The 25975-nt window shown below is 39.4% G+C and overlaps 2 protein-coding genes across 12 annotated transcripts in view; one reads left to right on the top strand and one right to left on the bottom strand.

Annotated features, from left to right (window-relative positions):
- The window catches only part of cntrl (centriolin), a 121685-nt gene extending 104867 nt beyond the window's left edge, over positions 1-16818 (bottom strand). For 7 of the 11 annotated variants that reach the window (XR_010021207.1, XR_010021206.1, XM_063073454.1 and 4 more), the window contains exons 1-8: positions 16718-16818; positions 16403-16449; positions 15440-15677; positions 7285-7418; positions 5828-5958; positions 5405-5546; positions 4522-4708; positions 1628-1821 (exon numbers count right to left, since the gene is read on the bottom strand). Coding sequence is in view for 9 of the 11 variants with exons in the window: in XM_063073454.1 (XP_062929524.1) it covers positions 1628-1821; positions 4522-4708; positions 5405-5546; positions 5828-5958; positions 7285-7418; positions 15440-15656 (1005 nt within the window). In the remaining 2 variants the exon portion in view is untranslated. Of the gene's footprint in view, positions 1-1627; positions 1822-4521; positions 4709-5404; positions 5547-5827; positions 5959-7284; positions 7917-7983; positions 8244-13372; positions 13377-15439; positions 15678-16402; positions 16450-16717 lie in introns of those variants that run through there. The other 4 variants (XM_063073455.1, XM_063073462.1, XM_063073461.1 and 1 more) reach the window with 4 other exon arrangements.
- Positions 16819-20426: 3608 nt separating this feature from the next.
- Positions 20427-25975, top strand: part of c5 (complement component 5) — a 103609-nt gene continuing 98060 nt past the window's right edge. The window contains exons 1-2 of the mRNA XM_063073453.1: positions 20427-20563; positions 22238-22430. Coding sequence (XP_062929523.1) covers positions 20499-20563; positions 22238-22430 — 258 coding nt within the window. The 5' untranslated portion in view covers positions 20427-20498. The remainder of the gene's footprint in view (positions 20564-22237; positions 22431-25975) is intronic.

Below are 25975 nucleotides of genomic sequence, written 5' to 3'. Positions count from 1 at the left end.
TCAGCACACTCTCAACCACGCCTCTGTAGAATGTAATTAAGATGTTAGTGGGGAATGATGCTTGTTTAAGCTTTCAGAAAGTGCCATCTCTGCTGGGCCCATTTCACAGTCCTAGTGGTGTTCCTGAACCAGGTGAGATTGTCCGAGATCTGTACCCCAAGGAACTTGACGTTTTCCACTCTCTCCACTGCGGAGCCGCTAATGCTGAGGGGTATGTGCTCAGGCTGAGACCATCTGAAATCGATGATCATTTCCTTGGTTTTGGTGACATTAAGCATCAAGTTGTTATCCCTGCACCAGCTCTCTAGGTGCTTGACCTCCTCCCTGTACATACTTTCATCATTTTTGCTGATGAGCCCCACCACTGTGGTATCGTCTGCAAATTTAATGATCAGGTTCTCCTTGAATCTGGCTGCACAGTCATGTGTTAGCAGTGTAAACAGCAACGGGCTAAGCACACAGCCTTGTGGGGATCCAGAACTCAGTGTGATGGAGTCAGAGATGTTCCTGCTAACACGGACTGACTGTGGTCTCTGTCAAGAAATCCAGAATCCAGCGACACATGGCAGTGCTAAGGCCAAGCAGCGACAGTTTCTCCACTAGTCTCTGCGGGATGACGGTATTGAACGCTGAACTGAAATCAATGTACAAGATTCTGGCATAAGTGTCTTTGTTGTCCAAGTGAGAGAGAACTATGTGCAGTGTGGTGGATATTGCGTCCTCCGTAGAGCGATTTGGACGATAAGCAAACTGTAGAGGATCCAACGATGAGGGGAGGCTGGCTGTGATATGAGGCTTGACAAGCCGTTCAAATCATTTCATCACTATGGGGGTCAGGGCAACGGAACGGTAATCATTCAGACAGGCTACAACTGATTTCTTTGCTACAGGGATGATTGTGGAGGTTTTGAAGCATCTGGGGACAATAGCTTGACTAAGGGAGATGTTGAAAATGTCTGTCAGGACATCTGCTAATACATCAGCACATTCCTTGAGCACACGTCCAGGGATGTTGTTGGGACCTCTTGCTTTTCGTGGGTTGGCCCTGGCAAGGGTCCTCCGTGTTTGCTCTGGATCAATGATATTGGTGTGAGACCAGTATAAATTGGTTGCACAAACACTTTTTTTAAAATCAAGAGTGCAGCCAATTTACACAGGTTCTTACATCATACTTTTCTAAACCTTTGCAGGATATTTGTGGTCCGTGCATTTGAGTTCTGTATTGCCCACCTATAACATTTTGTAAATTGCATAAAAATCAAGGAATGTCATCACCAGTAATTACTTAATCTATTTTGCTTCTATAAGTTCTACTACAATCAATGTCGTTTTCATTAGAGCAGTGGTCCCAAACCACCGGGCCACAAAGCATGTGCTACCAGGCCGCGAGGAAACAATATGATTTGGCAATATGAAATGATACGAGTCAACTGCACCTTTCCTTATTTCGTCACACACTGTTGAATTTGAACATTCCCCACCACCCCCCACCCCGTCGGCCGGTCCGCAAGAATATTGTCATGATTAAACCGGTCCGTGGTGCAAAAATGGTTGGGGACCCCTGTATTACAGTACATTTCCTTTTCAATTACTACCAGTTTAAGTTTTATTTTTAACACAAACATACCAGCTCATTCTTGGTCTCCACCTCTCTCTCCAGTTTTTTGCAGTTGTTCTTCTGTTGTTGATGTTCCAATTCAAGTGTCCTATTCCGTTGTTCTTGGCTTCTGATGTCATCCATTGCCTTGAAGTGCTTCTGTTCTAACAACTCAATCTCTTTCATCTTCTTTGCAAGTTCCTTCTCAAGGTTCTCTAGTTCTTCTGCAATGACATAACAAAGATAAAAGAGTTATTACATACCACCAAATACATTTTCTCTGGCTCACTGATGGCCAATCCTGATATAGGATGGCTGTATTGACATTTTTGGAAGGTAATTTTATATGCTGCTCAAAGTGCAGATTCATCATACCATGCTGAATTGGGAAGGAATGGTGCCGATGAGGTTGAGAGTCTGCACATCTATTGCTATCTTCACTTTTCTCTTCTCAACTTGCTCATTCTTATCACTTTCTTGGTTATTCACATACCTTGTTTTTATTGTGATTATCTCAAAACGTAATAAAGCTTAAAAAGCCTACTGAAACAATTACAATAATAAAAATAATGTCTACGTGCACTAACAATTTAGCTCCCTGAAAACTTTGTGATATCAGAATTTCCATTCTAAGCAATTCAAAAACAAATCATAAAGAATTCATACAAGTCATTTAACTCCTAAAAGGTTGAAAGTTGAAATATAAACTCAAGAACACATCGAGTCAACTAGTATCACATCTTTGTAACTCTAATATAGAAGGCTGGAATTTCTCCTGAGAACCATGAATTAAACGTGACATTTTAAAAAAATGCATATTTTACTCTACTTCCAAAATTTGGTTTAAGTGAATGTATAAATTGTGCAAAAAGAGGGAAAATTACTGAGTAAGTGTTCATGGATTCATTGTCTATTCAGAAATCTGATGGTGGAGCAGAAGAAACTGTTTCTGAAATATTGAGTGCATGTCTTCAGGCTCCTGTATCACCACTTTGATGGCAGCAATAAGGGGGATGTCCTGGGTAATGGGGATCTTTAATGATGGATGCCGATTTTGAGGCATCGCCTTTTAAAGATGTCCTTGATGCTGGGGAGGTTAGTGTCCATGACGGAGCTGACTGAGTTTACAATTGTCTTCAGCTTTTTCCAAACCTGTGCAGTGGCCCCTCCTCGCCTAGCGTTGATGCAACTGGTTAGATGCATTCCATGGTAGTTGGATAAGTTTCTGCCCATCATTTACTTTAACCAGATTTAAATTCTTAATTATGGGATAGAGCAGTGTATTGTTTACATAGGGGCTTCCCTGATTATGGATGACTTAACACAAATTTTAACACATTTTTAAAGCATTTTTCAAACCAGTACTGATACTGAGGAGAGGAGAAGATGGCGACACAACGCAGCTTGCAGCAGCCACTCCGGTGGTGATGTCTGTTGTTTGTCAAGTAGGGTGCCGTGCACAATCCTGATTTGATGGAGACGGACGTGAGAGCATGGAGGAACATCTGGTGAAACTTCTGAAATGCCTGTTTCGCTACTGCTGCTACTGAGTGGTCCGAAATCTCTGGAGGGGAAGGCGCCGAGTCCTCAGCTTGCTTTGCTTGTTGCTCGACGGCCGGGGCGGGGTCGAAGCGCTCGGCAGAGGATGGTGCTCGGAGAGGCTGTGTCGAAGGGCTGGTCAGAGGCTCAAAGTTTTCGGGTGGACTCAGAGTCCGCTGTGGTCGGGTGCTTCCAATGGTGCTGCATCGACAAGTTTGCGGTGCTTGGAGGTTCATGGCACGGACAGTTTCTCCCTTCTACCGCCTGCGTGAGATGATGAGGCTATCAGAACTTTGAGACTTTTTTTTTTTATCGTGCCCATGGTCTGCTCTTTATCAAATTATGATATTGATTTACACTAATGTAACTATATGTTATAATTATGTGGTTTTGTCAGTTTTAGTCTTGGTTTGTCCTATGTTTCTTGTGATATCATTCTGGAGGAACATTGTATCATTTTTTAATGCATGCATTTCTAAATGACAATAAACGAGGACTGAGTGTCCTCATAATCTAATCTAATAATAAAAAGTTTTGTGGAATTTATTAATGGCTGGATACAGTAATATATTCCATTAGTTTAATTATGAGCAGCATTGGGGCAAATATCAAATAAAATGAAAGAGTTATAGCAGGTGTACATGGAGTGTTACAGTCAGGATGGCTTTAGAAAATGGACATTTCTGACATGGAGAATTTGGCTTACAGTAGTTCTCAGGAGTGGGGACTCCCTGTATAGTTAAAAATAATACGCAACACCTAGAGTTCCGTTCCCACAAGAACTGGTTGAAATAAATTTGCAATTTTAAGAACAGCTAATATCAGGAATTATTTGGTGCGTGGCCTAGTGGTTAAGACGCTCGTCTAGTGATCTGAAGGTCGCTAGTTCCAGCCTTGGCTGAGGCAGCGTGTTGTGTCCTTGAGCAAGGCACTTAACCACACATTGCTCTGCAACGACACCGATGCCAAGCTGTATGGGTCCTAATGCCCTTCCGGACAACATCGGTGGCGTGGAGAGGGGAGACTTGCAGCATGGGCAACTGCTGGTCTTCCATACAACCTTGCCCAGGCCTGCGCCCTGGAAACCTTCCAAGGTGCAAATCCATGGTCTCACGGGACTAACGGATGCCTATAAAAAATATCAGGAATGGTCACCATGAAAAACATTGGATTACTATAAAACTCTATTATCTTCAAGGACATCTGCTATCTTACAACTCAAGACCACCAATGCAGTTGCTTCCTAATGTCTTTTCAGTTCTGGGATAAATTAGGGATGGACAATAGCATATTAGCATTTTTAGTGGCATTCCTACCCCACAAACAATTTAAAACTTGAACAGAACCTCCATCAGCATTAAATAATATCTCCTTGCTTCTTTTACCTAAATGAAATCGTTCATGAGCCTCTTGCCTTTCCTGGAGAGTTACTGGCCATCCATCCAAGCTATTCAAAGAGCGTAAATGATAAATGATGTACAGTCGATAATGTGGAAGACTGGCTAAAGGATTATCTGCCAGGTTTAGTGAAGTCAACTCTCTCAAAGACTTCAGTTTAGATACATCATGAAGCTAAGACAAAACAGAAAACTTATTAGATTGTCCACAGGAATGACATAAAATTCAGAACTTATAATTAATAAATTATATTTTGTCTAAACAGAAACATGTTTGCACCAAAAGAATTTGTAATAGATGGAGATTAATATAATTTTAGCATATAGTGAACTGAATGAGTATCCAAATGGAGAAAGAAATTCACCCATTCCCTTGCCCTTTTCAATAAGGCTTTTAAATGGCAGGGAGAGTTTCTCAATTCCACCGTCCGCGTGAGATGATGGGGCTATCAGGACTTGAGACTTTTTTTTTTACCGTGACCATAGTCTGCTCTTTATCAAATTACGGTATTGCTTTGCACTGTTGTAAATGTATGTTATGTTATGTGGCTTTGTCAGTTTTAGTCTTGGGTTTGTCCTGTGTTTCTGTGATATCTTTCTGGAGGAACATTGTATCATTTTTTAATGCAAGCATTTCTAAATGACAATAAACGAGGGCTGAGTGTCCTCATAATCTAATCTAAATGGAATTCAAATTACAGTGGTCTGACAGAAAAAGATCTCTTGATGAATTATGTCACCACAAGATAAAGTTCTTGGTGTTCATGATGCACAAAATGTGTCTTTTAGTTTATTTTTCTTCTCATAGATACAAATTATCACAATCAATTTTCTTTCACTATTTTGACGTACATAACTGAAATTAACATACCGAAGTAATATTGTTCTGTTTGAGGTTGAGAACACGTAGGGATCGCAACTTCTTTCCAACCCATGAAGGAATTTGTTCAATATAATTTCCAGCTAGCACCAGATTCTGAAGGTTCACCATGTGCCCCAGACCTTCAATTTTACTAAATGCAGGGAAAAATAGGCCCATTTTAACTTGGAAAGAGTCAAAAAATGCATCTTCTGTTCTGGCATGTAAAGACTTTCAACATTATTCACATAACAATAAAACTATGATTCAAATTATTAAGAACAATTCTTTTAATTTAATTTACTCATCATATCATCAACAATTATTACTATTTGTTAATAATATACAACTGATTCATTCAATCACAGGTTTAATTTTGTTTCTCTAATCACTTTAACACTGGATACACATGTGCACACTTCTCGAGTTACTCACCAAATTCGGTTGTATGAAAGGCTAAGTTCCCGCAGCTTTAATTGTTTTTCCAGTTTTTCTATTTTCTCAATCACATTGTTGCTCAAATTCAGGACAAGTAAATGGTCACATTTTTCAAGGTTTTCTATAAACTAAATATAAAATTTTAATATGACTTAGACACAAGAGGTACTGCAGAGCAATACACACAATGTGCTGGATAAGTTCAGCAGGTCAGGCAGCATCTCTGGATGGGAATAAACAGTCGACATTTTGGGCCAAGACCCTTCATTAGGACTTATTCATGAATATGACTTGTTTAGCTAACAGTCCCAGGATATTGGCATTTTCACTTCGGTGAAGACATTGATGAAACTTTACACAAATAAATTCTTTAGAATATGTAAATCTTCTACTGAGTTATGATAAGTTTGAGCTCTGTTTGACATGAACATTTAAATTCAGCAGAAAATTTTAGAACAACATTTATATATTCTTTTACGCAGCAAGATAGAGCTGTCTGAAAAATTTAATACCTACCTTATATTGCATGTTGTATGTTATTAGCATTTATTGGTCAATATGTGCCATTTAATGAGACTAGGCACAATTAACCTCAGCTTTTTCCCTCAATCTCTTGAAGCTTCAGTTTTCAAGATCACTTGTGTCATAGGTTAGAAAGTAAATGTCCAATTACTAACCTTAAATGAAGTAGAATTGAATCTGAAGTAAAAGACACAGCTTACATTTCTCTTTTCTATCACTGAACAAGGATGGGTTAAAATTAAATGATAAAACACGCAGAGAATGCTAATGGTGACATAGTACTCCAGAGAAAGTGGTCATTTCTGACTTACAGGCCCTTGAGTTGTGGAAACTGAATTATATGGAGCAATTGGAAATTATGGACAAAGAACTGAATAATTTATACTAATTTCTAACATCACAGAATACTACCTAAATAGACCAATAATAAATAGCTCACATATTTTCATGTTCTTTACTATTTCACAGGCATTGATAAGAAAGAATAAAACTTTATTTTCAAATGCGTTTCTGCAAACTAGAAATTTTTTTTTAGAATCATGGATTTGAACAGCTCAGAAAGTCTATGCCTTCAAAGTCCATCTACACCAATCCAATTTTCCTGAAGAACGTTATTTTTCAATGCCTTTCTATTTTGATGTTAAACCCTACCAACTGGAACACAGTCTAGATAAGTGTGCCAGAGACCTGTAGCATCTGTATGGAACATTAATATGCAAACCAAATCTGAAGAAAATTAAATAGAACTGGGCAATGTGTAAAATGTTGGTGCCCTAAAGCTAGAAAGTACTGGCTACATTATACAAACTTCTGAGCTGTGCTAATATCGTGATCATATAGACCTTCAAATAAAATATAATTTATATTTTTCAGCAACCTAGTTCAGATTACATTTGAATAATTATATCAATGCACTTAATCTTATGTATTACCTTAAACTTCTTCCCTGCTGCTTTTGACAAGCAAAGATTGAGGGATTGTATGGAACCCAATTGTTCTTGTTTTGATAGTTTTTTGATCAGGTCTTCAGTGATGTATCGGATTCCAGGGCTCTGTTTAACTGTATCTGAAAATAAAAGAAATCCAAAATCTTCATTAATCAATACTATTTTTTGCCCACAAACAAGCTGTCCAAAAATTAAGTATGTGGTCATGTTCCTGAAATGTTGAGTGTGCATCTCAGTGAAGAATGCTGCCTTTTTGAGGCACTGCATCTTTAAGATACCCTTGATGGCAAGGAGAATTGTGCCTGTGATGGGGCCAGCTGAGTCTACAACCCTCTGTAGCCTTTTTCAATCCTGTGCATTGGTGCCTCCATACCAGGCTGTGGTATGATCTGTCAGGATGCTCTGTGTTGTCCAGTGCATTGAAAAAGTATTCAGAGCCCACAATTATTTTCACACTTTACTGTCTCATTTTCTAAATTTAAAATATAACTGAAGTAGCATTTTTGAGCTGATCTACAAAACATTATGAATCATGTCAAATCAAAAGAAAAATTCCAAAACCTGTCAACAACTTCGTAAAAATTAAAAACCTTAAATTGTGAGGCTGAAAAAGTAATCATCCTTTTTGTAATTACTATGCTAACTTGCCTGGTTAGAATAATGTATATTACCTTAGCAACTTACCCAATTTGTTGATGTAGAATATTGGAGGATCATTTGTTTTCAATAAATTCATAAGAATATATACCCCCATTCTCTTGTAAGGTCCAACGGTATGGTAGATTTTCAACAAACCAAACCAAAATGAAGACAAAAGAGCATTCAAGACAAGTTAGGGATAACAGAGAAGCACAAATATGGGTAAGGGTACAAGACCATCTCAAAGATACTGAAAGACTTCTGGTTTAAGATGGCACTACTGAATGTCATAGTCATACTTTATTGATCCCGGGGGAAATTGGTTTTTGTTACAGTTGCACCATAAATAATAAATAGTAATAGAACCATAAATAGTTAAATAGTAATATATAAATTATGCCAGTAAATTATGAAATAAGTCCAGGACCAGCCTATTGGCTCAGGGTGTCTGACCCTCCAAGGGAGGAGTTGTAAAGTTTGATGGCCACAGGCAGGAATGACTTCCTATGATGCTCTGTGTTGCATCTCGGTGGAATGAGTCTCTGGCTGAATGTACTCCTGTGCCCACCCAGTACATTATGTAGTGGATGGGAGACATTGACCAAGATGGCATGCAACTTAGACAGCATCCTCTTTTCAGACACCACTGTGAGAGAGTCCAGAATGTGGATGACAACTGACTGGTAGTCCTTAAAGCAAGATATTCAACTAAATACTCTATTAGTAACACTTTTTATATGGAAAATTTTGGTAAACGATCACTGCAAACAATGAAGAAGCAAGAGAAGGCGAGGCTGATCTGAGGGTTGAGGCATGCAGGTGCGAGACGGAGCCGGAGGGAGGTTGAGGCGTGTTCCAAGAGAAGATGGAGTCAGAATCGAAGACATAGTCGGAGTGTGCAGAGTGAAGAAAAGCTGAAGCAGAGCAGTTTTGGAGCCCATTTACGAAAACTAGGAGTGAGGTTTGATCCACCTAAGCGCTGCGTCGATTTGGAAAGGTCAAGTATGGGCCAGAAATGGCCCAGAGTGCATTGATGCAGCAGGGCCCGGGCCAGATTTTGGGTGGACGATCCAGTGCTCGGACAATTTAAACGTGGGCCAGATAAACTGAAAAGGTAGGGTTTTGGGATGGAGGCAAGGGTCAAGCTGGTTTTGCTCTGCAACATTTTACTCCTCTCTCCTCGACGCTGAGGCTGAGGCTGTGTCGTGCCCTCGCTGTTGTGGGTTTAGTGTCAGCAAGCCCAGCAATTTGCCTCTGTGTGATAGACTGAGACTATGTGCTGACTATGGCTGCTCCTGGTTTTGGGTTTATGGGCTCAACTTTTTCCCTCTGTGCATTGGGTATTGGTCTTTTTTCTTAAATTGTGCTCTCTCAGGTATCTTGTTTTGTGGCTGCCTGTAAGCAGAAGGATCTGAAGGTTGTAGGAGTTCAAAGTAAATTTATTATCAAAGTATATATATGTACCATATACAACCCCCAGATGCTTTTTCTTGCTGGCATACTTAATAAATCTATAGTAGAATAATAACCATAATAGAATCAATGAAATACCATACCAACTTGGGCGTTCAACCAAAAGACTACAAACTGTGCAAAATAAATAAATAAATAAATAAACCAGCAATTTAATACTGAACACATAAGATGAATTCCTACCACCCAGGATATATCCTCTTCACACTGTTACCATTGGGAAGGAGGACAGAAGCCTGAAGGCACATACTCAATAATTCAGGAACAGCTTTTTCCCCTCTGCCATCTGATTTTTAAATGGACATTGAATGCTTGAACACTACCTCACTACATTTTATTTCTGTTATTTTGCACTATTTATTTTAACTTAACTATTATATATATATACACACACACACACACATAATGCAATTCAGTTATTTTCATTGTGTTGTTGCCATAAAGTTAACAAATTTCACAACATATGCTGGAGATAGTAAATCTGATTCCGAAGAGTCTTTGAAAGTGAGCCCATAGGTTGGGAACATGTCAATGAATGGGCAAGTGAAGTTGAGTGATTTATTAATTAGTTTTGAGGGAATGATGGCATTGATTGCCGAGCTGTAGCGATAAAGAGCATCCTGAGGTATTCAACTTTGCTGTCCAGATGTTCCAGGGTTGAGCGAAGAACCAACAAGAAGGCATCTGCTGTGACCTGTTGCTCCTGGAGGCAAACTGGAGTGGATCCAAGTTGCCTCTCAGGCAGTTTATATGTTGCTTACCAACTTTACAAAACGCTTCATCTCCGTGGATGTAAGTGCTTCTGGACAATAATCACTGAGGCAGGTTACCACGTTCTTCTTAGGCACCACTATAAGTGGAGTTTACTTGAAGCAGCTAAGTACCTCAGACTGCCGAAGCGAGAGGTCAAAGATCTCAGTGAACCCTCCAACCAGTTGCCCAGCACAGTTCTCTAGCACTTGGTCAGGTACCTCATCTGGGCCAGATGCTTTTCATGGGTTCAGCCTCCTAAAAGCTGTTTACACATGGCTCTCGGAGACTGAAATCAAAGGGTCATCGGGGGTTGTGGGAGTTCGTAATGATTCCTCCATGTTTTGATGATCGAAGTGAGCATAGAAGCATTGATTCATTTGGAAGTGAAGCCCTGCTGTCACCTATGTAACTTTATAAAAGGTGATAGCATTCAAGCCCTGCCATAATTATTGAGCATCCTTCATTGATTCAAGTTTAGTCCAGAATTGCCACTTCACCCATGAGAAAGCTTTCTTGGAGATCTTACCTGGACCTCCTGTAACTTTCTTGGTCACCAGATTTCAATGCCTTTGATCTGGCCCTCAGCAGATTATGGTTCTGGCTAGGGAAGACTCCGAATGATTTTATGGGGACACACTCGTCTGTGACTATTGTTATAAAATCCATAAAGACGATGATGTACACATTCAGATCCACAGATGAGTTCTTGAATACGGCCCAGTCCATGAACTCAAAGCAATCCCCAAGCTGCTTCTCTGTCTTCCATGACCACCTCTTTATTGTCTTAATATCTGGCACTTTGCTCTTTAGCCTCTGCCTGCATGCAGGTAGGACAGCAAAATCATCAAATTTCCTGAAAGGTGGTCTGGGCATGGAACGGTAGGCATTCCTTATCTTAGTGTAACAGTGGTCTAGTGTGTTGGGACCTCTGCTGCTACAGGTTATATGCTGATGGTAATTGGGCATGGTTTTCTTCAAACAAGCCTGGTTGAAGTCCCCAACTATGATATGAAATGTGTTAGGGTGGACTGTTTCTTGTTTGATGACAGTATCAGGCAGTATCTTAAGTATACTGATGGTATGTAAACCAAAATCAGGATTATGGATGAGAACTCCCTAGGATAGCATTTGACCATTCAATGTTCAAGGTTTAGGAGCAACACAAGCTTGCAAAACTGCGACATTGGAGCACTACTGAGAGTTTATTATGAAACATGAAACACACAAACCTTCACCTCCAAATCAGCAGTTTGATTCATCTTCTGATTGTGGAGCTTTCGGATCTGATCACCTTACCTGGCACGCTGGGAGTAAGCTATGTCTCGATTATATATAGAACAATCTCTTATTTCCCTCCAATATAGCAATCTTGTCCTCTGGTCCTCAATTTTGTTCTCCAATCCTGAACAAAAACCTGCTAGTCCCTGGCAGAAAGCTTAAACTGGGGAGGAAGTTAATTTTTCAGTAGGACAACGACCCAAAGCACACTGCCAAAGCAACCATGGAATGATTTCAAATGAGAAAAAAATTATGTCCTCGAGCGGCCCAGAGTCCTGACCTTAACCCAATCATATAACTCTAGCAAGACCTCAAGATTGCTGTCTACCACCACTCCTCAACTAACCTAGCACAGCTTAAGCAATTTTGCAAAGAGAAATGGACAGATCTTATTCCATCACATTGTGCAAAGCTAACAGACATCCAAAAAGACTACTGGCAGTAATAGCTGCGAGAGGTGGTTCAACTAAGTATGGAGCAAAGGGGAATGAATACTTTTGAACTGCTAACATTTCAGTTTGTCTTGCTTTGCAATTTTCTCTGTTCTTTGGGCTCTAGGGTGTAAAAAAAAAGGAGCATGCGATTCACAACTAAAAACTCTCAGTTAAATCAATCAAAATTCCTGGTTGTGATACTCATCAATGTGAACAAAAGGTTGGCAGTTGAATACCTTTATAAGTCACTGTACATATATGGAAATTTGGAAGTCTCTTTGGTGACATACCGAACATTTGTTCCATCCGCAACCATTCCTATTCTGACAGGTCGGTTTATGGCCCCCTCTACTGGTACTCTTATATCAGAGGAACAACACCTCATATTCCTTCTAGGTAGCCTCCAACCTGACAACATGAACATTGATTTCTCCAGCTTTCAGTAATATCTCCCCCTACCACTTCTCCCTTTTTTCATTCTCTATTCTGGCTCCCCTCTTTTCTTCTTACCTATCACCTCCCTCTGGTGTCTCTCCTCCTCTTTTTTCTTCCCCATGGTCTACTCTACTCTTCTATCAGATTCCTCCTTCTTATTGTGACACCACTTAATTAGCCGATCTATCCCACTCCTGTATGCCTCCTTGTTGCCATCTGAAATTCAGCCACACTCATTGTGACAAAGACATAGGTGAGAGCACACCTGGAATATTTTGTGTAGTTCAGGTCGCCGTACTGTAAGAAGGTTGTGATTAAGCTAAAGATGATGCAGAAAAGTTTCACAAGGATGCTGCTGGGACAGAAAGGCTTGTGTTATGATGACCGACTGGATATATTTGTTTTTTTCTACCCTGAAGCAGCAGAGGATAAGGAGTGATCTTATAGAGGTTTATAAAATCATGAGGGGTGTGATAAGGTGGATGTTCAGTCTTTTTCCCCCAGAGTATGGGGAAGAAGACTGTGACCATATAAAACCAGAGGGCATTTATTTAAGATTTAAAGTTAATTTTAAAGGAGAAGGTTTCTCATAAAGAGACGCACACTTTGAAAAGTTACCAGAGAAAGTGGCAGAGGCAGGTACAATTACAACTTTTAAAAGACATTCGACTAGGTTCGTGGTTAGGAAAGTTTTTGAGGAATATGAGCCAAACTAGCTCAGGAAAGGACCTCAGTCAGCATGCATGATTTGGGTCAAAGGACCTGTTTCTATGCTATAGCTCTATGACCTGGTTTTATATACTTTCTCAAGCATCTATTTGTATTCACATACACAGTCCAGACTTCCCTACAACACCAAATTCAGTGATGTATACAAGAGGAGTCAGGCAAGGTCGTTTCTTTTCGCCGGACTTATTCAACCCGTATAGTGAAAATATCTTGAGAAGTATCAAAGACATCAAAGGATTCACAATTGGAGGCCATAATATAAATAACATCAGATATGCTGATGACATCGTACTAATAGCTGACTCAGAAACAAACCTTCAAGAACTACTCACTATAGCGGCAGCAGAAAGTAATCGCAGAGGCCTCTCAATCAACAACAAGACAGAAAGCATGGTCATCTCCAGAAAGACAAACATCCCACAATGTGTAATCAAGATCGGAAATACAAACAGCAAACAAGTCAACAAATTCAAATATCTTGGCAGCCTAGTAACAAGTAATGGCAGGTGCGACACAGATATCAAATACAGAATAGCAATGGCGAAAGAAGCTTTCCAAAAAATGAGACCATATTAACAGACAGAAAGATGAGCATGTACACTAAAAACAGAATACTGCGGTGCTACATTTATTCTATCCTGACTCATGGAAGTGAATGCTGGACCATTTCTCCAGCAATGGAAAAGAGACTAGAAGCAGCTGAATTATGGTTCTACAGGAGAATGTTAAAAATATCATGGACCATACACACATCAAATGAAGAAGTTCTCAGAAGAGTCCAAACAGTTCGATCACTCATACCAACAATAAGAGAAAGACAACTCAGATTCCTCGGACACATCATGTAGAAAGATGAACTAGAAAAACTCATACTCTCTGGAAAGATTGAGGGGAGCAAACCTAGAGGAAGACCTCGGATTATGTACATTAAAAACATAGCCAGGCGGCTACACATCGAGGAAATGGAAGTCATCCAAAAAACGAAGGACAGATCTATACGGAAAACCATGGTCACCAAAGTCCGCATCGGATTTGGTACCTAAACAGACAGACATACAAAATATATCTTCCACACTGAATTTAAGCTATTAAGTTTTTCAAAACTTTCCTATATATGTTACAACAATACACCACTGAGAAAGGCAGTGAACTGGAAATAATGCAGCATTTTTTGTCTGCAGTTCCATGAATATTTAAACTGGCTAGCCATTTGTAGTATTTCACAATCCTCTTTTAGATCAACTCCATAGCATGGCACTTTTCCAAACTTCCACATGAAAAATTAATTCCCAATGAAATCTGTTCTTCCATTCACTCCATATTGTGTATTTATATACGGAGATTCCATTGGGGGTTAGAGAATATTTGTTAGCATCAGAGCAGCTCACAATTACAAAAACATTTAAAATTAATTTACTATAAAAATCCACTAGCATTAAAACATGCCACAGCAACATGAAAAATTGATGACAATCTAGCCATCATAATTGTCATTGTAATCAACGCAATGAAAGTATCAGCAGAAAATATGAACATGATAAGTATTGGCACATATAAAGACAAGAAAATATGAACAAACGTGGGTTTTAAAGCAGGGCTTACCAACCTGGAGTCCACGGACTCCTCAGTTAATGGTAAGGCTCCAACGCATAAAAAAGATTTGGAAACACTGTCTTAAATGATGCAACACACATCAAAGTTGCTGGTGAACGCAGCAGGCCAGGCAGCATCTCTAGGAAGAGGTACAGTAGACGTTTCGGGCCGAGACCTTTCGTCAGGACTAACTGAAGGAAGAGCTAGTAAGAGATTTGAAAGTGGGAGGGGGAGGGGAGATCCAAAATGATAGAAGACGGGGGGGGGGGGCGGCGGGGAGAGATGGAGCCAAGAGCTGGACAGTTGATTGGCAAAAGGGATATGAGAGGATCATGGGACAGGAGGCCCAGGGAGAAGGAAAAGGGTGGGGGGGGGAATCCAGAGGATGGGCAAGGGGTATAGTCAGAGGGGCAGAGGGAGAAAAAGGACAGAGAGAGAAAGAATGTGTGTATATAAATAAATAACGGATGGGGTATGAGGGGGAGGTGGGGCATTAACGGAAGTTTGAGAAGTCAATGTTCATGCCATCAGGTTGGAGGCTACCCAGACGGAATATAAGGTGTTATTCCTCCAACCTGAGAGTGGCTTCATCTTTGCAGTAGAGGTGGCCGTGGATAGACATATCAGAATGGGAATGGGATGCAATGTTTTACACTCTAGAATCTAGAGACACAAAAGATGCTGGAATCTGGAACAGAAAATGAGCTGCTTGAAGAACTCAGCAAGGTGAGCAGCATCTGCTTGATGATGCCTGACTTATTAAACTCCCCCAGTAGTTCATTTTATGCAAACTTCCAAATGCTTACCCTTTCCGGTGTAATAAGTAATGGCAGATCCACTTTCATCACTGATATCAAGTTGCTGTTCACCAAAATCCGAGGGGTTGTATGAATCTGGAGAGAGAAGCCTGCTGGTTGGGGATGGTGATCTGGTGCTTGGATTTAAAACAGAGGAGACTGGGCTTTGTGTTTCACTTTTTGATCCTTGTGTTCTGATTACCAGTTGTGGACTCTGCTTCCTCATGGTGTTGGCAGTACACAAGCACTGTTGGTAGGGGGGGAAAAAGTGCTAAAAATATGGGTAAAATCTGCCTAAATATTTGAACAATTTCTCACAGTCCATAACATTTTAATAAAAATTTTCTGAAAACAAAATAAACACATAAAATCTAATAATAAAACATTAAAATCTGTGGCACATCATCCTATACATTGCAACTTCAAACTCCACAAGATTATCCTTCCAGGAAACAGGACACCAGATGAAGAACTGTTATACCAGGGTGACGAGTAAATTATCCTTAGAGCTCCTCGAACTTTTCAGGTCATCTGACTGGACACGGCTCTCCACCGTCAGATAAACTCATGTAGTGTTTCGGTTGGCTGGGCCAAAATGGAAACTAGGATGCAAGTAAGGAACCAGCCATACCTAGTCAGGATCATGGTAGTCAAATAAAGCTGAACAAATAATAACAAATGCAATAATTAACCACAGAACCGCCATACCATATTTATCTTGTTTTAAATGGGCAACCTACAGACACAATTTTAAGACTTTAAATGAGCTTATTAATGATCTTTCTCCGTGTAAAAATATTTATGTTAAGATATTAAACAGGAATTCCATTGCAACAACATTCGCATTCAAAAGCATAAGATGGCTTGTGCCGAATGCAGAACGTGCAAGTGATAAATCGGTTGATCATTATCGACCTCCAGCTATTCTTCATTGTTTTTAATTTAATTAATGTGTCGATAAAATTAACTCACCCACGTTGGAATTCCGACGCGTCACCGATTCCCAACTAAGCTTTTTGCTACAAAAATAATTTCAAAGATTAGGGCAATTCATTCTTCATATTTCAGATTACTTTCCCCCAATTAACATTCTTTATAATGTACCATCCCGAACTGCTTGTTCAGCCAAGAGGCTTTTTTTTGGAGGAATTTGTATTGGTGATCTGTTGACATGGTAACGCTTCTTCGCTTCCCTCCCTCTTTTAATTCCGAAATACAACCATTATAAACGTCGATATTATAAAGTATGTGTGTGTGTGTTTTTTTTTGTATTCCTGGCGAGTGTACCTATGCTGACGGGTTAGAGTCGGCTTAGTGGGTGATTGTACCGCAGGTGGGGAGATTCAGGGACACGCAACCGTTGGGCGACGCCATGTTAGTGAGGCGAGGGACAACGGCGGCGCGCGCTCCCCCGCGCTTCTTCCTTCCGCCACGCGCCTCCCGCCTCCCGCCTCCCGCCTCGGCTTTCAATGCCTGGTCCATGCGTCATGAAGTAAACAAAGGTCATCGTTTACAGTGGGGGAATATTAATAGCATACTTTAGCATGGATATTTATAAATGCCAGGAGCGGCGAGCCATTGCACTATGTGGTATTTGGACTGAAATCCAGAGGTCCTTTTTAAGTGAGGGGTTCGAATCCCACCACGCGGCCGTGGAATTAAAATTCAACCACAAGCGAGAGAAAGTCTGCAAATGCTGAAAATCCGAGCCGCACGCACACACAAGATGCCGAAGGAACTCAAGCACGCCAGGCAGCATCTAGGAAAATAGTATGGTGGACGTTTCGGGCCGAAACCCTTCGGCAGGACTCCAGCATTTGTGTGAATTAAAATTCAAGTCACTGAATAAATGTGCTCTGAAAAGCTAGCATTCATAATGATGGCCTGTAATACTGGGTCATTATGTATAATTTAAAACATATTCCTGCAATAACAAGGCGTGGGATTTGTGGCTCTGTGAGGATAACGTTACTAAATTAGTTTTGACTTTTGATCAAACTTATACGTTTAAAGTATTATGGGAGATGGACAGTAACTGCTAGCTAGCCTCATCAGTCACATCCACTTTGTCCTAATAAACACAAAAAAAAACCTGAATCGAGAAATTCTGCAGATGTTGGAAATCCAAAGCAACACTTAGTGGGTACCAAATGCTGGAGCAGGTCAGGTAGCATCTATGGAAATGAATAAATAGTCGACTTTTCGGGCTGGGACCCTTCAGGAATGGAAAGGAAGGGGGAATACAACAAAATAAAAAGATTAAATATTACCCTATTAAGAATAAATATGATAAGGATAATAAAATATTTAAGCAAGACATATGAGGAGAAACTAGCAAAAATATCTTGAGCCTGCTCCATCTCTCAGTGTAATAACTGGAGCCTGCCATTCTGTTCCATAAGACCACAGCTGACCAGACTTTAAACTTGGTAAACTGCAAAAGCAAAAGGAGCTGATGAAAATTTCAAGGACTACAGGTACACAGTTTAAAGTAATATGTCAACAAAGTAATGGAAGAAAAATGACAAATATGACAATTCAGTGTGAAAAAACTAATAAATAGGGACAATATTTAAACAAGACATACTAGGAAAAATTAGCATTTTATGGTGCCTTCTGCAAGCAATAATTTTCCACATCCTATTGGAAATTATTACACACAGGATCCTATTCCAAGCAATTTGAAATTAACCAATCTCTTAGATGTGTAATGGCAGATGCAGTTTAATGTGGATAAATGTGAGGTTATCCACTTTGGTGGTAAGAACGGGAAGGCAGATTATTATCTAAATGGAGACAAGTTAGGAAGAGGGGAAGCACAAGATCTAGGTGTTCTTGTACATCAGTCACTGAAGGCAAGCATGCAAGTACAGCAGGCAGTGAAGAAAGCTAATGGCATGCTGGCCTTCATAACAAGCGGAATTGAGTATAAGAGCAAAGAGGTCCTTCTGCAGCTGTGCAGGGTCCTGGTGAGACCACACCTGGAGTACTGTGTGCAGTTTTGGTCTCCAAATTTGAGGAGGGACATTCTTGCTATTGAGGGAGTGCAGCGTAGGTTCACAAGGTTAATTCCCGGGATGGCGGGACTGTCATATGTGGAAAGGTTGGAGCGACTGGGCTTGTATACTCTGGAATTTAGAAGGCTGAGAGGGGATCTTATTGAAACATATAAGATTATTAAGGGATTGGACACGCTGCAGGCAAGAAGCATGTTCCCGCTGATGGGTGAGTCCAGAACCAGAGGCCACGGTTTAAGAATAAGGGGTAGGCCATTTAGAACAGAGTTGAGGAAAAATTTTTTCACCCAGAGCGTGGTGGATATATGGAATGCTCTGTCCCAGAAGGCTGTGGAGGCCAAGTCTCTGGATGCTTTCAAGAAAGAGATGGATAGAGTTCTTAAAGATAGCGGAATCAAAGGTTATGGGGATAAAGCGGGAACTGGATACTGATCGTGGATGATCAGCCATGATCACAGTGAATGGCGGTGCTGGCTCGAAGGGCTGAATGGCCTACTCCTGCACCTATTGTCTATTGTCTATTGTAATAGATCTTTTTGAGAAGCGCAATGACAGAAAGTAAAAATGAATATCCAAATGACTTCATCTTTTGCTGTGACCTATGTAACTTATGAGTGACCACAGTAATTTCCTCCTTGCTAAGTGGAAGATGTTTAAATGGATACAACAGACAGGCTAAGGTCAGATTTATAGAGCTGCCTCAAACTCATAATTCACAGGTTTTGCTGGGATTGTGTTTTGAAGGGTGTAATAATTTAAAGAATTCCAATATCCCAGCCCCTCTGCACCTCAGCTGTCCATCAACCAGTCAGCAATTCATCAATGTCAGGGAATGTGTAGCAGGATAGTTCTCTGTATCCCTGGAAATTAAAACAAAAATCTCCTGCATACTGTTGAAAACAGATCAGGTGATGATGTTACGATACTGTATGAGAAATTGTGTTAAACCTTTTAATTTAAAGATTATCTGTCTTATATTCATTACAAAACTGTTGGAAGTATGATTACCATATCAAGTGATTTTGTGCATTTTCTGATTTAGGGCAAAATGATTTAAGGATGTCTGTAAAAATGGAACTTGATCACTACCTGATCACGTCAGGTATGCATGTTCAGAATGTGTAATGGAATGGTGGTGCAACGCAAAGTATTTGTAAATAAGAACAAAGCCAGGACACAATGTATTGGAGATGCTGGAGATCTAAAGATCACAAAGGAACTGGAGGAAATCAGTTTGTCAGGCAGCATCTATAGAGGGAAATTAACTGAATGATTTGGGTTGAAATCCTTCATCAGGACAGGAAAGAAGGAGGGCAAATAGTCAATATAACAAGGTGGGTGGAAGGGGTGGAGCAAGAGCTAGTAGGTAAAAGGTGGATCCAGGTGAGAGGGGTGATAGGCAGGTGAGGGAAGGAGGAGAGTGGGAATAATGTAAGAATTGCCAGCATTAAAAGGTGGTGAGAAGAAGAGGAGGAAGAGCTGGTAAGTTATAGGTATCAGTAGCTCAGATTTCTTAAAAGGTCCACCTGAACAAATATGTATTGTTATGTAAACAGTGAATCAACTCTTCTGGAATCAGCACAATGCAAGTTATCATCAAGATTAGAAGAATAAATGGAAAATGCAGTGAATGATTCAGCTAACTGCAATTCAGAGACCACATTCAAAAAGCGACATTTACATTCCTGCCAGAGAAAAAAATAAACTGGTTGTATGATAACAGTGGATTGGACGTGTAGAGCATCTTTAATGTAGTGAAATATCCCAAGTTGCTGGAGCAATTTAACATCAAGAAAATACTGAGACTGGTTCTACAGCACAAACTCCCTCCTTTTACAACATTTTGTAAAGTTAAGAGAAGAATATTTACATTTAATTATTTACAGAAAGTCTTTCTCAATCCCCAATGTTAACATTACCAGCTTAATATATTATTAACCTAAAATAAATAACCGCTCTTAAACCTAGATAAGTTGGTCTGTAGCTGCAATATTTAACTTAGCCAGCTGTTTTTTTAATCAATCTAGTGGTGATTTGGAAAGTCTTTGAATATGAAATTACTTTTCATTATTATTTTTGTGGGTTTCTTTCAAAGCAATACTGGGCAAGAACACACGTAAGCACTTAAATTTTGTTTGGAATGTGTTATTATTCAGTAAATATGTACCCTAAACTAGTAATGATAATAAATACTTTTGCTGATTGGTATTAATATAAAATCTAAATTTCTAATATTCCTTTAACTATATAAAGTACTTCTTGACTAGAGAACCACTGCTTGGACAGAAAACAAAATGAAATTCTGGAATTTAAATTAATTTTCATATTGGTCAACATAGTTTGCTTTTATTCTAATCGGTGTCACTGAATCTTTTGGATCAACCCAAGAAAGCCTTGGTACAGCTTATGAAAATTAGCTCTTTGTATATCGCAGCATCCTTCCCCCCAAACCCCCAACCCCAGTATTGCTCAGGACTGTTGTTTTAGATTTTTGTGCTTCAGTGCCCCAAGTGAGATTTGAACCCAAACTCTTTTCACTTGTGTGAGAGCACACTCCACTAGAGCCACAGCTAACTCAAAGGCATATATAGTGTGTTCTGAAATGCAAATATTTTAAATAATGTTCCTTTCCCCTGAGCATAATGAATGTGTTTAATTTTTGGATCAACTTGGAGATGTTGTGTAATTTTCCCAAATGTTTGATAAAATAAGGATGAACATCCTTTCCTGTAAATGAGTTTGAATGATGTGTATCACAGGTGTAGAATTTATCCTTTACTGCATATTATACTATAAAAGTGTATTTCACTTGCATTATGGTAGAAACAGTTGTCACAAAAACAGAAAATGCAGGAAACAGCTGGCTAGACAACATCTGCAAAAGGATAATGTATTAACATTTCAGGTAAACTACTCTTCATCGGATCTGAGATTAGTTTTAAAGTTGTAGAGAGGGCAAGGGAGGAATGGTTAGGGCTTTAAATCATAAAGGGAAGCTATAGCCATATGTTTTGTGATATTACCTTTGAGTTCTTAAACAGTTTAATCATTTATTACTTTATAGCAACCTAAAAATAAAAATATCAGATGCGATCATCCTCTGAAACAGTGGGGCTAGAGTTGTCAAGGTAATAATCTGCTGATGAAACCATATGGTTTATGGATTAATGAGGGTGTTTATAAAGAGTAAGTAAACAAAGGGATCTGTAGATTGGAAATGCTCCCATTCTAACCTATCTGTAGCTCCCTATACTGTTCTAAAGAGGCCTAATGTAAGCCTGCGGAACAACTCCTTATATTCCATTTGGGAATGTCATACCCTTCTGAATTCAATACGTAATTCCTGATAACTTAATTTCTTTTGAGTTTCTCTCTGAACTCACCAGTAGGTTATCCATCTGTAATATATGCTCAGTTTTTCTCTGTCTATTGACACTACTGAGCATTTCTTACACCACTCTTTCCAGCTGCCCTAGCTAATTATCAACCAGATATCTTCATTAACAGCTCATTGCCATAACTGGCTCCATCCCATCAGAGATATTTCCTTTGTCCTCTCCATCCCTCCTACACTCTCTCTACAACTTAAAACTTATCTTTTTTTTAACCTCCTTCCCAAATTTGATGAAGTACTCTCAATCTGAAAAGTTAACGCTATTTCCCTTCCCATAGATGCTGCCTGATCAGTTGAGTGTTCCCACCACTTTCTACTTTATTGCAGATTTCCAGCATTTGCGTTTTTTGAATTTGCCATGTTTATGTTTACTGTACAACTTGGGTACTTTTATAGGTACTTGATTACAGCACCCAAGGTACTTCGAGTTGGTGCATCTGAGACTGTTGTGCTTCAATCATATGGATATACCAAACCATTAAACGTCAGAATTAGTCTCAAAACCTGCCCCGACAGACAAAAGGTTTTAGCTGAAGAAGAGGTTTCAATAAATGAAGAAAATGGATTTCAAGCATCTGTGAAGCTGACTGTAAGTTGGCTTAATTATTATTTTGAATCATAAAGGAAAGCTATAAATATGTTTTGTGATACTATCTTTAAATTCTTCCATAGAGTAATAATTTATTACTTTATAGCAGCCCAAAAATGGCAATATCAGTTGAGATCATCCTGAATTAAATATGACTACAAATAAATTTACAATAAAATACCTCATGTTGAATGATAAAAAGGGTACCTTTGGCATGTTACATTTATGTGTCTATGTTGGTAATTTTTTATTTTGCACATCCTTTCCACTTTAGTTCATCATTTCAGTTTCTTCTTTTGTCCTAATATTTGCAGTCCCTCCTTTCCAACTGTCAAGGATTTTTGAGTATCATTGATGCAGGTATTATGCATGATATTAATTCAGTCCATTAATTTACCTATTTACCTACTATTTTTTACTTCATGTCACTTTAATAAGGTTAGTGATATTTTTTCCAGCTATTGTAACATTTAAAGTTAAAATTTTGAATAAAAACTTGAATAAAATCAACCACTTTACACTATTCACAAACAGGAGAAAATCTGCAGGTCCAAGCAACTTGCACAAAATGCTACAGCAACTCAGCAGGCCAGGCAGCATCTATGGAAAAGAATACAGATGACATTTTGGGCCAACAGGTGTTTACACTATTAACCTGTTTGGTTTACTAAAATTAATGGAGGAGGAAGTGCAATTCAAGTGGCATGACAGAATCGAACTTCATACATCAGCTTAACTGTGCTCAGCTGAAATCATATTATCTAAAATGAAAAATATTCATCAGCATTATTTAAACTGATGATAAAGTAATACCAGTGTTCTTGCAGGACTATTCCTTCTGTTTCCTGCTTATAATTTTTTGATGCATTCCAATGTGTGCCTAAACTTTTGAATCACCTGCTCAGAATGTGAGAGGTTGTGTTGAAATACATTTTCTCTTCATTTAAAAAGTTTTCTCAGCATTGGAAACCAAAGACTGTTCAACAGAAAACAATGCTATCCAAAAGCAGCACACAACATTGCTCTGGATTTTCAGCACTTGTAGAATTTCTTGTATTTATGATTTGCCATCCAAAGGCTATGGATCTAATGCAGATAAACTGGATAAGTGAGGCTTGATGTGTTGGCTGAAATGCCATTTTCTGTGCTGTAATGACTCAATAGATCTATGACATTCAGGACATGATAAACTTTATAACTCCATTCTGGAACTTGACCAAATGAACAGCAAACTATCCCATGGAATTTTAATATGATGTGAGATGAACTATCTCATGTAATTTTAATACAGTGCATCATTGATGTTCCTATATAATTAACTCTTTAGAATTGTATTCAGCTGAACAGATTTCATGATTTGTACTTAAATGCTGCATGCTAAACATTTATGAGCACGGCCGGACTTTAGGCAGGGCTAGGCAGGGCTGCAGCCCAGGGGCCAGAGCTGCAGAGGGGCCCAAAATTGGTAGCTATCATCATGGTGGACAAAAAAAAATACGAGAGTGGAGCACAGAAAAGAAAAAAAGAAACAAGAAAAAGAGGACCGTGAGAAAGAAGCATTAAAAAAGACATTGAAATTTACAGCATTTTTTAAACCTGTTCTCAATGATGCTGCAGTACCATTGCTCTTGTCACAGTCTGAGACCGGTGGACAAATGGAGACTTGTTCAACAGCTAGCGCTAGCACCAGGATTAACACAGGACCACTGTCCTTGCCACAGTCAGCAGCTAACGTTGAAGAGGCAGAGAGCATGACTTTGGGATTCCTGACCACAGAGGCCTCCGAAAACCAAGTTGGGCTGCCATTAATGTTAATGTTACCGCTACTGAGGATCCTTACAGCACTGATCCTGCTCGCTGGGGAAAGGAAACGTTAAATGATTCAGTCCGAGCACACTGGGCTAAGAAAGGGCCGGAGTCCTGCCAGAATAAGGATGTGGATATCAAAGCTTCGGAACAAGTATACAAACAGCAGAGACGTTTTTTCTCCAAATTTCACTTCAAATGTAAGCTCGTAAATGATGAGTACATATCAAGGCAATGGCTCTTATATTCCCCTTCCACCGGCTCTGTGATTTGTTTTGCATGCCGCATCTTCAGTGATGATAACTGTCAGTCCATCTTTGAATCTGGCTTTAGCGACTGGAAACATGCCGCTGAGCGCATAGGAGAGCATGAAAATAGCGAACACCACAGGAAAACGACACTGACCTACATTACACTAGCGTCTGACAGCGGAAGAATAGATACAGAAATGCAAAAACAGTTCGAGTCAGAGTGTGTCTACTAATAAGTGGTCTTTACTCTGCAAGCCACACAGCACAGCAATAGGTTAGTATGTGCTAGATCCAATTTTTCAAAAAGATTGTTGGAGTATTGTCAAGTTTCCTACTTTGCCATAGTGCCATCTCTCTTGGCCTTTTGGTCTTTCATTTCCATTTTACTTTCTCAGAACACACGGTTGAGAAAAATACCCAGATAAAAATGCTTTGGCATTGTTTGAGAAATAAGGCCCATGATATGTGCAGCAATAGCTAAATAAAGATTTAAGATTGGATACATCATACTTCATCTCCCTCATAACTTTACTAAGCCAACTAAGCCTAGGTCAATTTTTGAGTGCTTTGGATGCTGTCCTTCAAACTAAGAATCTGCGTTACTTTCTGTCCTCCCTCTTAAGGCCTGTAAGTTTATAGCCTACGTATTGTACTAAACCAATGTCTTGGTCCACAGCTTTGACATTTAGACCAGTACAACCTTTGTTCTTGTTCTTGCCTTTTTTTGCTTGGTACAGCAGCATTTTACAGCGTCCAGCCCAGGGGCCCCAGCCCTGATTATGAGGGCATGATTCTTGTCACCACCTATTGGGAAAACAACTAAAAAGAAAAAAGAAATAAAAGGGAAGTATGTGCAAGAATAGTAAGTGCAACACAAAAAGAAAGAGAATTACACATGTAGACTTCAGCTCAAGCTCTCCATGATCAGATTGTTTATGACCAAAATCAGTGATCTCAAGCACATCTTCATTTGATGAGATTGTAGTTATTGCTATTTTGTAGTAGTTTTTTATTGCCACATATACCAAGATACAATGAAAAGCTTATCTTGCATACTATCATACAGATCAAGTCATTGAATTGTGCATTTAGATAGAACAAGGTAAAACGATAACAATGCAGAATAAAGTGTAAAAGCTCCAGCGAAAGTGCAGAACAGGTAAGCAATAAAGTGAAAGATTGTAACTATATGGATTGTGAGGTCCATTCAAGAGTTTGTTAACACCAGGATGCAAGCTGACCTTGCTCTTCATGATACATGCTTTCAAGTTTTTATATCTCATGGAACTGAGTAGAAAAGAGAAACTCTGAAGGATGTGGGGTCTTTGATTTTGCTGGCTGCTTTAATGAGACTGCAAGAAGTGTAGAAAGAGTTCATGGGAAGTAATCTTGAGCAGCTCTGGGCATAGATAACTAGGCTTTAAACAATGCTGTCAGCTTAGCTGTAACAGTCTGGGATCCTTGCATCAATTAAGAGTGAGATGAAAT

Source organism: Mobula hypostoma, chromosome 21 (genome assembly GCF_963921235.1).
Source record: "Mobula hypostoma chromosome 21, sMobHyp1.1, whole genome shotgun sequence".
NCBI classification, from domain to species: Eukaryota; Metazoa; Chordata; class Chondrichthyes; order Myliobatiformes; family Myliobatidae; genus Mobula; species Mobula hypostoma.
Note: the sequence above shows the minus strand (reverse complement) of the source record. Positions and strands in the feature narration are given on the sequence as shown.